This window comes from Panulirus ornatus, chromosome 68 (genome assembly GCF_036320965.1).
Source record: "Panulirus ornatus isolate Po-2019 chromosome 68, ASM3632096v1, whole genome shotgun sequence".
NCBI classification, from domain to species: Eukaryota; Metazoa; Arthropoda; class Malacostraca; order Decapoda; family Palinuridae; genus Panulirus; species Panulirus ornatus.
Genome location: NC_092291.1, coordinates 18456610 through 18469588, shown reverse-complemented (window position 1 = coordinate 18469588; position 12979 = coordinate 18456610). Strand labels below are relative to the sequence as shown.

The window sequence follows — 12979 nt, the reverse complement described above, 5'->3', positions numbered from 1 at the left end:
GGCTGGAGTGCTGCTACTCCCGCCACGTTAATGCCTCCGAATAGATTTGCCTCATTTTCTACTTGCACTCTGTACTCTTGAGCGACCGTCAGTTCCCAGCTGGCGTAATGGCTAGTAGATCGTGTATATAAACCAAGGTGAGGAATCGTGGGCATAGTGTAGACAGAAAGGGATGGACTTTCATAAACTGGGATGTCTGCTGGTAATCTTTATATTTATCTTGCGATCGATGAGTCGGGGTTAAGTTTGTGGGCAAGTATACAGGGGGATGTGGAGTCCACAAAAAAATAAAACAAAATAGTGTCGAGAGAACAGGACTCTATGATCTGAAGCACTAAGTTGGACCAGCTGACTCTAACTGATGTAGTTATTCATTTGTTTTCAATGAAGCTGGTGTCTCTGAGCATCTTAGATTCTTTGAACTTCTCTGTTTATAAACAGTAGCTTAAACACACTTGCATACACACTCATATATGGAAGTCATAACCAGGAGTGTCCTAGAAATAAGTAATGAAGTGAAGAAGCAGAGAATGAGATGAGCCGGAGGAGAGAGGCAAGATATATAGAACAGAAGCGGGATAAGGAAGCCCTCTACACCATCAGTGTACCATAACTGTGTCAGGGGATGAGAGTAAGGGTGTGGTAAAGGCGACGGCAGTGGCCCCTGGCATCCGCTAGAGGCTCGGCATAATCACCAGTTACGTCACAACTGACAGAGTAATGAGTGTGATGGTGAGGAGAGGTAGGGTTGACCTCAGGGCCACCTCCTGTAATGAGTTAGAGGAAGAATTTTGCCGAGAATGAAAGAGAGTCCCTCGAGGTGATGGAGTTGCCGCGCGGAAGTTGGAAGAGACAGTCACATTTACTACTGTAGGGAAAGCCCACTCCACACGCCCTCTCTTGTTGGGTAAGCCCAGGACGCAAACTTTAGGGTAAGCCAAGGGCACGGACGCTACTGTAGGGTAAAAGCAGGACACAAACACAAGGTTAAGACCAAAACAACGACCAACACTGTAGGCGCTGCCATTGAGCAAGACGAGGTCGCAGAAGTTCGTGTTATTACCCCGCGCCACTAACTTTACCGTGCTGTAAGCTCACACCACAACTGCCACTGTGTACTAAGCTCACACCACAACTACCACTGTGTACTAAGCTCACTTCACAACTCCCACTGTGTCCTAAGCTCACACTACAACTCCCACTGTGTACTAAGCTCCCACCACAACTGCCACTGTGTACTTAGCTCACTTCACAACTCCCACTGTGTACTAAGCTCACTTCACAACTCCCACTGTGTACTAAGCTCACTTCACAACTCCCACTGTGTACTAAGCTCACACCACAACTCCCACTGTGTACTAAGCTCACTTCACAACTGCCACTGTGTAATAGGTTCACATCACACATGCCACTGTATCAAGCTCTCACCATAACTGCCACTGTGTGTGTGTGTGTGTGCAAAGCTTAAACATAGGCGTCTGCAGCCATAATTCTGAACCAAACCTCCCAAATGTTCGAAATCAGTTGTTAGCATTGTCTACTGCGGACGCCCATGGATGTGTTAGAGCTAATGTTAGCAATGTTTTGCTACGGACGTTCACGAGTGTCGACATTTATGTTAGCAATGTTTGCTCCTCCCTCACCAGAAGCCTATGCATGATTGAGTGTTATTTTTTTTTTTTTTATTCCACAGACATCTGTGTCGGACAAACACTCTTGCATCCTTCTCTGACACCCTCATTCCACCGTAAGTTTTCTGCTTGGCCCGCGCTCTTGTTAGCGACTCTTCCCGTTTTCTTCATAGGACAGATGTGCTAGTCGCGTGACTCCTTAAATCCTCTTAATAATGTTTTGATCATTTTTGCCACATTTTTTTTTTTCTATTATTTGCCTGGTTTGCCGTAAAGGTGAAATCCCAAGTGTGTTATGTTGCCTGCACCACTTCTGTACTCTTGTTTTGCTAAGCATTTTTTTTTTCCTGGTTTTTCCTAGTTAGATTTTGTTAGTTTTCTCTTCTACACTTGCTCGTTTTGTCACCAAGTTCAGCTGACTTCTTTTGTAATGGATAATTATCTCTTTAGTTAGCCACTGTATTGTTAAACATTTATCTTAGCGAACCCTTATTACTAAGATTCCATTTTTTTTCTCTCTTTTTCCTGTGTGTCCCATTTTCTACATTTCTTCTTGACTCCCGTTTTCTTGAATATTTCACCGCCATCTGCCCCTCGTTTTGTATTCCTTTACCCTTCCGTTTGCTGGGTGTGCAGAAGGAACGTTGCCCGAAGTTTCTTGCACGTGAGAGAGAGAGAGAGAGAGAGAGAGAGAGAGAGAGAGAGAGAGAGAGAGAGAGGGGGGGGACTATACTAACTTATCTCTGACGTTTTCCATTGGCTGGGTTGTTCATTGAGGCCCCGAGGGGTTTTGCCACAGTCCTCCCAAAGAGCGACACAGGGAGATTACACTGGACACCGCCACACATTCCCACTCTAGGCCAAGGACGTTACCGAACGGGACACTAAGTACATTGGGATGGACGTGGATTAGCAAGAACACTAGTATTAATAGTTCAGGAGCAAGGTTCTCCACAACACAAGGGGCATGAGGATGAGGAAGACAGCCACACAGACGCGGGTCTACGAGGATGACGTACACACACAGAGTGTGTGTATATCCTGACGAAGGGGATGAAGATGTACACACAGAGTGTGTGTATATCCTGACGAAGGGGAGGGAGATGTACACACAGAGTTTGTGTATATCCTGACGAAGGGGATGAAGATGTACACACAGAGTGTGTATATCCTGACGAAGGGGATGAAGATGTACACACGGTGTGTGTGTATATCCTGACGAAGGGGAGGGAGATGTACACACAGTGTGTGTGCATATCCTGACGAAGGGGATGAAGACGTTTCGGTTGGTAGGTGTAGCTTGACGTTGACGACTTTAAAGAACCCCCTACCCCCCTTGGCAGATGACAGTAGGCCTCCGTCCCACCCAGCCAAACCCAAGTGATTACAGTAACCTATTTAAAGAGCCAGCCTCTGTCCGTCCACTGACTCTGAAGCGCGCAGTATAAATCTATAATGTCCATTGGAGGATGTAATAATGTACTTGAGCAAAAAGAAAAAAAAAGGAACATCAAAGATGATAACATACAGATTAAAGTTACAACATAGCTCATTCTTTAAAGGGTCAGATGAGTAGGTCATGGCTACACACACACACACACACACACACACTCGTAGTTTGGAATGCAACACATCCCTGTCAAGACTAACCCAGGTACAATACACATAACGAGATTACAAACTCAAAACCTTGACCTTACAAGTCTTCCCTGGCTAACACAATGTTATGATCGTTTTCTGTAGACACCCCGTTTTCTGTGGGCGTAGAAGATGATGATGATAACGCATGTTTGGCATCACAGACTAAACCTTACAGCTGTAACATTGTGCTTGTGAGTGCAAAACACGCATGAATTGCGACCAGAATGATTTATGTGTGGATGAACCGTACGTACAGCGGACTCTTAAGCATTCGTTTCCAATGATTCGAGAGGTGAATCGGCGGAAGGTTGTGCATTGTGAACGGAGAGAAAAAAAAATGCCTCGAGAGGATTATTAAGAATGGCGCTGTGCTGCGTATGGTAGGTGAGAGAGGCTGGCGTACAAATCGTCTTGGTAGTATTGGTAACAATGGTTGGACGAAGCGAGGCGAGCGCTAAACCGCAAGGTGGTTGGATAGCCTATCGTTGAGACGAATGTCTCGGGAGCATTTCAACGTTGCCATCACACCTGCCGGAGTAGTAGCTGTTGGTCGTGTGTCGATAAGTGGAGACACAGTACCTCAGCGACTCCCGGGTACGAAGGTAATGGGCAAGAGGCGACGTCGGTGCTTCAAGTGTCGAGTGATGTGTGTCGCTTCAGTGTACAGTATGTATATATATATATATATATATATATATATATATATATATATATATATATATATATATATATATATATTCCTGTACTTCCATCTACTCAGTCTGTTTTTTCTCTGGCAAAACATTGCTTCTCCAAGGCAAATTTGCGGCAGTCATTAGCCAAGCTTACGTTAAGAGAGCTGCTTCCTTTCAGCAAACATGCTTGAATATATCCATTGACGCTGACATGTTTTACTATATCCGTTATCAGTGAAACAATACGTGACCACAGATTGGACGTAGTCACACACAGCATTTGACAGACTTCGTTGGCATGCCTTGCCAAAGTTACTTAACCTAATATTACTGGCATATATATATATATATATATATATATATATATATATATATATATATATATATATATATATATATATATATATAACAACATTGCAGTCGAGGTTGTGTTCTTCGGGTTTCACCTGGAGCTAAGATTGCCTGATAGGTTATATGTCTCCAGTACCTGTTTAGTTACCTAGGGTACATATGTGACATTAAAGGTACCTCAATCTCTTTGACTCAAAGGACGGTTGAGCGTCAGTGAGTGACCTTAGGCATGTATTTGAGTCAGGTTACACAGGAGACGTTGTTGTGTCTTGGGGATAAATACACGTGCGAAGGACGTTGTAGAAGCCATATATATAGTTGTTGACCTGGCGTATAAATAGGTTTAATTCGTGCCACCTTTTTTTTTTTATAAGAAAGTCCTGCCAGTCCTTAACATAAGGGAAGAGATGATAACCCGAGTCTGTTTCAAGGAATGGGGCTCAGGGGAAAGACAGCGGCAGTAGCTGCTGCGCGCGCCGCTGCAACAACAATGATTGCGGTGTACAGTCACGTTCCATCCTTGCCCGACAACACCGCTTGTTATATAAAAGTGATCACCGGGCGCTGCTCTCTCTCTCTCTCTCTCTCTCTCTCTCTCTGGTTGTCTCCTCGTTACTCGGTAAACCTCCCTATATAGAGGGATGGTGGTGGGCGTTGGACAGGTTTAAATCACCGACGAAGTATCATCCCAGACGATGTAACCGGGTGATAATGTAAAGACACAAAGGAAATAATTATACTCAATGTAAACGAAGGTATAGACACACACACACACACACACACACACACACACACACACAGCTGATATTTACGTCACCATCCATAGTCAATGAGGTGGTGTAAACAAAAACACTAGGATGTTTTGAAAGCAAAATATTTGTTGGTCTTTCGGTCGTAGCCTATCAATCGCTGGGGTCATGCCCACCATCCTACCCAGGATGTGTTATAAGTGACAGCACGGACACCTGGTTCCCCAACAGGGAAGTCCTGCTTAGAGCTGGTAATTTAGCATATTATATCTGTATGTAAACGTATCTCTGGTGTTCTCTAACGTTTCATGGTTTTGTCCTCAATGATACTGCTGTTTTATCGGCTCTTAAAGTCACTTTAGGTATTCACTACCCATTATATATCATGAATATTTTGATTTTTTTTTTTCTTTTTGTAAACTGACGTATCTTTACGCGAACAAATGTATCTGAAAAATGGCTTAAACCTAAAGTTTGAGAGTTACGTAGTTCATTTTGTCTCCCAAGTAAACATACCTTTTAAGAGATGTCGAAAAGCATTCGGTTCGGTAATTAAATGTTCCTATTGGCGGGGGAGGGGAGTAAGGTAGGCTGTCGTACTCATAAGGTTTTCATCGTACTCAAATGGATGTTATCGTACGCTCAAGGTAAATCGCTGTTTTTCATCGTACTCAAATGGATGTTATCGTACGCTCAAGATAAATCGCTGTTTTTCATCGTATTCAAATGCATGTTATCGTATGCTCAAAATGAATCGCTGTTTTTTATCGAAGTCAAATGGATGTTATCGTACGCTCAAGATAAATCGCTGTTTTTTATCGTATTCAAATGGATGTTATCGTACGCTCAGATAAATCGTTGTATTGATAGGTATAAAGTCATCGTACTCGTGGGATTTTCAAGTCATGGTACTATTGGCTATGTCAGTCGTTGTACTCTAAATTATATAATCATCCTCGGCGGGTTAAGCTGTTATCGCCATTCAAGGTTCAAAATATCGTACTCTAGTAGTTATATAATTGTACTAACTAGGTTGCCATCTTGCTATTTGGGTCGAGTCATTGTACTGGGTGTGTCTCATTATCATGGGTCGGACTCTGATTGGTTTACTGTACATTGCGAATATTTACTGGACGTTTTCCTTCTCCAAGAATTTTTCAAATGTGGTTCTTACATACTAACCGACAGATACTTTGCCTCGTTAACAGTTAGGGTCAGATTGTCGTTCACAAATGGTTAAACCCTTGAGCGAGATGGTGTGCCCCTTGAGTACTACGACACGACCCTTGGGTAAGATGTCCTGGGCCTTTGACCCCTCACCCATGAGGATCAGGTCAAAATCCAAGGCATCTTACCGAAGGGCCCCGTACTCAAGGGCCGTACCATACTGCTCAGTGGTGGTTCCTTTGTTCTCAAGGGGTCGCAATTTTTGTGCTCACAGGGTCGTTCCGGTGTGTTTAAGGAGTCTCGTTGGGTCGTCAGTCCACCTGGGTGAAGGTGTTGTGCTCCCAGGGGCGTCATTATGGCACTTAAGATGGTATCGTGGAGCAGGGCGGATGTTCTCGTTACGATGTGAGCTGGGTGTGACACGTTGGCATTCTGCTTGTTACCACAGCTGCCCCGTTGTAGAAGAGACGGAACGACCCCTTAGCACCACGGTGCGACCTTGAACACGGCGACACGACCATTATGTACAATGGTACTTTCCCTTAAGTACGAGGGCACGAATCCTTGAACTTAGACTAAGAGTTAGGACCCTTCACCCTCTCCATCAGTTCATAGTGGGACCTACACAAACTGCAAAGATGTTGTGTCACATGGGCTGATGAAATTCAACCCGAATAGATATAAAATAATGGGGATGGGATATGATAAAAGTGGGTCTCATTATGAACAGTATCAAATCTTACACCAGAGACCTCACTTCAGGAGAAGTTCAAAGGAGGCAAACTGTCTGCTGGAAAATATTTTAATGACATTCAAGTTTATGGAGAGGGGGGTGGGGAGTTTCAGCACACTGTTCATACAGTATATTTGGCCAAAACTAGAACATGCCTGTCATGTTTGTTTACTGTACTTCAACAAAGCACGAAGAGGGAAGGGTTCAGAGGCACACAGCGAGGATGGTACAACGATAAAGAGAATCGACTCATATTGTGAGGTTAGAAGTCATAAGTATATCTATTTTGAAGGAGAGAAGAGTAAGGGTGACTTAATCACAGCCTTTTAGGTTTTTAAACCAACAACCACCCGAGGACATAACATGAAATTAACCAAGAAACTTTATAGAAAAGATGTAAAGAAGTACTTCTGTACTATAAAGAGTAATGAATTAATGAAACACAAAGAATGTTTGAAATTGTGAATGGTGAAAGCATCCGGAAGTTTGAAAAAGTTGTGTGATTAATATTAGAGGAAGTTTAAGAGATGGGGCCCTCCTCGAGTGTAGAACTCCCTCCCCGGTACAGTACAAGTAACGCATCACATATCAACACATGAGACACACTGCTGACGTGAGCTGGTGAAGCAGCGAGGGGCTGGATAAGATACACCCAAAGAACTGTAGACGATGAGGCAGAAAGAACATGATACAATGCGAGTCCCTCCGTCGTCACTCCGGGGATTGCCAGACGTGTGCTAGGAAGCAGATCATGTCCTGGAGGTAAGTACGTTCCCCCAACGACGTACTGGTGACAGTTTGATGACAGGATTTTGTTACTCTTTTACGATCTTGGTGCTCAGAAATACAAGTTCTGGTGATTAGAAAATAGTCATGGTGACAGCAAAACATGACACAGCAAGGACACGTGTTCCTCATATCACCCTTGTGGCCACGGCACACATGGTAGCGAGGCAACATTTTGGATAAAATTGTAACACGCATCGCGTGCCAAGAGATGGCAGTCTGGCTCGGTCGGTAACCCGCGAGGGGATACCTACAGTAGCCCTTTACCCCTTTCTGGTCATCTCCCACCCACAAACACACCACATACTGATGCTCTATAGTCAGTGTCGCTCCCAGATTTAACAGTTCTTGAATTTATTTATTTCCATCATAATTTAGCTTACTTTCCAACAGCTTTAATATTCCCTCGTTTTCCTACAGCCATAATTTCCTCGCATTCTGAATTACTCTCAAAAAGTTTGGGATATTTTTTTTCCAAGATCTTCAGTCGTCTGCCCTAGTCATTCAAACCTGCAAACGCTCGTCGTATTTCTGTGTTTCTGTTGTTTCATTACGGTTCACGTTATATTCCCCAGGGGCTAACGTTTACATTGTTTAGTGTAATGCACTCTCTCAAAGTCCGGGTTATGTCAGGATAATGTGGGTTAAGCTTTCTCTTTCTCAGTTCTTTATTATTATTATTATTATTAGTAATAGTAGTAGTATTATATACGATGAATATAGTTTGATACATTAAGCTTTTCAAGTAGTGGTTAACTTTATGATGTTAACCTTATAAAGAACATTTGTCAGTTTTCGGAACGGTCACTTTGTATTTTAACTTTACCATCATCGACATCATTGTCATCAATATGAACACCATCGTCATACGGACATCAACAACACTATCGTCGTTACCATCTTTAAAATTATTAAGGTCGTCGACTTCGTTTGGACAGGTGATTCCCAACATGTGTGTCCGATCATGTTAATGATATTAATTCTATCGTACCTGTAAAAGTTAGTCGCTTTATCGCCTTATTTTCTGTGCTGTATTCCCTAAAGAATTCCTTGTTTGCCTGTGTTTTATTAGCATAAAAGAATTATTCGGTCTGTGTAAGTGTCACTTTAAAGACTTGAAGAATTGCTGTAACATGATCTTATTCACGGTTCTGTACTTGCTTGACAGCCTCTGACGGTGGTGATGGGCAGGACCGCCTCAATGAAGCGACGGGAACTGGAGGCGATTTTCGGGCCTCCGAAGCCTCCCCGCCGACGAAGGAGCCACCCTCCCCCGCCCCCAAGACCGCCCAAGAGCGTAACTCTGATGGATGGCACCAAGTCACTCACTAAGGCGGGAGCAGCGATGAGACCCCCTTCTGCCACATCCTCCTTCAGCACCACGTCAGGAGGAACGAGCTCCTCCGTGCCTTCGGCACCGCCTCCCACTAAGTGTAAACAAAAGAGTTCCAAATTACGGCGCTCGTGGCCATTCCTCTTCTGTGACTGTATGTATGTTAACTGTCGCACCTACGATGATGCAAATAAGAAATAAGACAAAGGTCGATAACGAATATATTTAGAGGAACTCAAAGAAAGGCATAACTTCTGGAACAGTTTTGCAAGAACTCGATGCAGTGGTGAGGGCAAACGTTGGTTCAAATTCCTGCACTTTTTCGAAGTCATTTATTCTTTTGTGATTGTCATTTGTGTCGTACAATATTATCTCTTTAAACAGGGTGTTGGACACTGGAAATATTAGATCTAAGAAGTAGTTTCATCATGAATATGTGAGAGTATGGAGTGCATTCCAATCACCACACTTTCTCCTTGTTATTATTTGTTTTTACATCATCCGTATTTGAGATGATTTTAGTTATTTCTCCTTACGAAACAGTCGATACAAGACAATAGTGAATGAAATTGATAGTGTTTATTCTGCTCTTCATCCATGATAAGCTGTACCTCACACTAAAGGAAGAATATTACACAAGAAAGTATATTTACTTAGAACTGCATTGTTAAGAGTTTACATCCAAAATGTCCAGTTCCAGTACCCGTGTGGGAGCCAGTTTATCGTCGTCTTGACAAGCACTCCCCTGCTGTGTTGCCGCAATTGTGTTAACGTGACATCTGTGATTCTTAAGTGATAATTCTAGCTAGGTTTATGTAGGGCAGGTTCGAGCGAGTGTAGCGTCACAGAGCAATTTGGGATGTCATTCAGAAATGATCGGGTGACATGGAATGGATACGGTGTGACGTGTGTTAGGACGAGGAGGATATGGCACGCTGCATTACGTTTGTTAAGGGATCTTTTGTTCATGACACTCTTCCTGCTTGACGGCTACATGGCAAAACATATATGTATTTATGAAGTTCCATGTGGTACCGAGTCCATGTCAAATAAACCTATCAGTCATAGAGTCACGTTTTCTTCTAACCTAACTGAATATATATATATATATATATATATATATATATATATATATATATATATATATATATATATATATATATATGAATTAGGTAAAACTTATAGAAAGTGGTTTTTCCCGCAAGTTCCTGTTCTTGAACTGCCATGCGATGTTCAATTTGCATTGCAACTATATAGGTATGGTCATCCTTCCTTGGGGTTTATGCTTGGTCCACAGTTTCATTACTTTACTGAATCCATGATCTGTACTAGAAATGTAAGATATGGATGACAATGAATCCTGAAAAAAAATGGGCTATGGTTGGTTGGGCTGTTCTTCTCAACTGTCTAGATTTTTGAGGCCGTCTTCTAACTAGATCTAGCAACAGAGAAATCTTTAAAAGTTAACTTAAGTGTCAAGAATGGTTGTGAGACCACATACAACACTCCTACTGTGTATATGGCCTCTAGGTACCGGAAGTAGATGACCGTTTCGTAACACAAGGTCTGTTTTCGTAATACCCGGAAGAGAAAACTACTGGTATTTTGTACTTTACTTATATTCCTTATTGACTGAACAAATAGTTTCGTCGGGTACTTGATATTTCTTTGCATTCTTTCACTCAAAATATCTATTATGTAGTATCAATAGCTGTTTAACTTGCTTTATGACGTTATTTCGTAAAGCTGAAGAAATACACTGAAGTCATATCATGGGATACCAATGATAAAGGAATTGGTAGAAGCATTATAGTTCTTGCCTCTTTTAATCATGGTTTATCCGGATGGTGAGTGCGGGGTCATGTCCACGCCTGGCCGTCAGCACGGGTGGTGATCAAGGACCAGTAGTTGCTTTTTTCCTCAATAGATGGCGGGACGCAACACAAATACACTGCATCCGAAACCTTGACCAAATTATTGGATGTGTTTCATATGGAACCAATATATACCAAGTTAGAGTAGGATTGTATAATGTCATATAAATCAGAGAGATTTTACAATATTGCAGAATTTAGTTGGCTGTTACTACGTGAATCTTTAGTTGTTTTATCAAAGGATCCGAGAATTTCAATGAACAGAAGTCAAGAGTCTGACTGACAATCCGGAGAGAAAATTGGCCGTGGAAAGTTGTAGGAGGTGACAGAAGAAGAAGCTCAACATGACGTGAGTATATAATGTTCTCTTGTCAACTATGTTATTGTTAATCATGTGAATTTTATATGGTGTCATTAGGGTGACTGAAGTCTTGTGTCTTACATAGACGTTTAGTTCAGAAGTGTTTTAAGTAAGATTTTCTGTGAGGGGCTTTGTGGGATTGTCCAGTCAGGGTCATTTATTGTTGTACGGAAAGCAAGATACCTTGTGTATTACATTGCTTCGTATATATGATCGGGTTTCTGGTTTTCATTATGTATGACATGGAGTGTGCAGACGTTTATGATGGACGATGAGTAAGTTTGAGGATTAAGTTCAGCCCCGCCAGTCTATTTCAATAAGGAAGTGGTCGAAACTGGTATCAGAACATTCCATATAATGAGTTGAAATGATGCTGCGTGAGTTGGAGCCATTATAGTATTTCGTTAAATGTAATGGTAGGGAGGGCATTGAAAGCCAGGAAATAATGTTGGTTTTGATTAACTTATATTTACAAGAAACGTAGAAAGCAACGATATCTATGGTGTCATCATTGAACTTCGCCGTAGCAGCTGAGTTTTCAGTTTAAATATTGCAATTTTAATCTGGAGGGCTGAGCCACCGGCTGTCATGTGTATCATATTTCTTTACTTGTATTGCTAGGTGCTCAGTTGTGGGTGTGATTCGGATATTTTGACCACAACACTGAAAATGTAAGTCTTGACTACAAGGGGATTTATTTTTTGATCTGTTGATTTCAGTAGATGTTCCTTTTGCTTCTACAGTGAACACCGCCACAATTTCCGTTCTCCTCTTATCCCTTATTGGTTTCACATACATACTGTCATAGAAAAAGATGCACCAAATCATAAATCACAAGTCTTTTATGTTGTCACTTTAGATACTGATATAGGAAAAGATGCACCAAATCATGATTCACGAGTCTGTTACTTTGGTTCAGTGTAACGAATGTGGTGATTCATCTTTTATCTAATTCCATAAAGAAATAGAGTGGCAGGGTTGGGTTGATACTCTAACTTTATGGGCACGTAAACACTGTACCTAGGATTGTGAAATTGAATGGGTGTATCGTTGGGTAGTTCATTACTGTGATATGGCAGTTTTAACTTATTGGTAAATGAAAATCATATTGAGAGGTTCGTTAGAGTTAGAGCTAATCCACTGCAAAAGTTACTGTAAAAAAGTTAGGTTAAGTTAGTTGTTAAAGTGTAGTTCAGCTATGCATAGCTGTTAACTTTTGACATTCAGTGATTTTGTTTGCAGTGCTAAGTAAAGTGTTCAAGAAATTCAGTAAAACTTGCAGAGCACAATTTTGTGCATTGTATTATGTTGGTCAGTGTTAGTGTTAGATAGTTGGTTTTAATTAAGCTTATTTATATCAGAGAAAATGCAACAGTCTATCTGTTGCATGCTTGTCAATTAGTTCATAACACAGTAGCATCCAATGACTTGCAACTCCCTTCACCCACATATTCATGCTCCTTTTTTGGCACAAAACAAGAGTTTCACTATTTTCTTCAAGTGTGTTACCTCAACCCTCCCCCAATTATTCCCTCAACTGCCACATAACCCACTCTTGTATTCAAACCTCCCACAACTAAGACTTGATCTTTTGCATCAAAATTGCTGAAGAACTCACACATCTTCTCAAAAGGCTTGTCTCTTTTCTTTACTTCTTTTATTATTAGGTGCATAAGCAT

The 12979-nt window shown here is 41.7% G+C and overlaps 2 protein-coding genes across 3 annotated transcripts in view; both read left to right on the top strand.

Moving 5' to 3' along the window:
- LOC139747400 (uncharacterized) overlaps positions 1–10132 on the top strand; it is a 30839-nt gene extending 20707 nt beyond the window's left edge. The window contains 1 exon segment of the mRNA XM_071659708.1: positions 8901–10132. Within this exon segment, the coding sequence (XP_071515809.1) occupies positions 8901–9266 (366 nt within the window). The 3' untranslated portion in view covers positions 9267–10132.
- Positions 10133–11098: 966 nt separating this feature from the next.
- The window catches only part of LOC139747303 (store-operated calcium entry regulator STIMATE-like), a 36348-nt gene continuing 34467 nt past the window's right edge, over positions 11099–12979 (top strand). Inside the window, exon 1 of one of the 2 annotated variants that reach the window (XR_011712370.1) lies at positions 11099–11288. The gene's annotated coding sequence lies outside the window, so the exon portion shown is untranslated. The remainder of the gene's footprint in view (positions 11289–12979) is intronic. The other variant, XM_071659446.1, reaches the window with a different exon arrangement.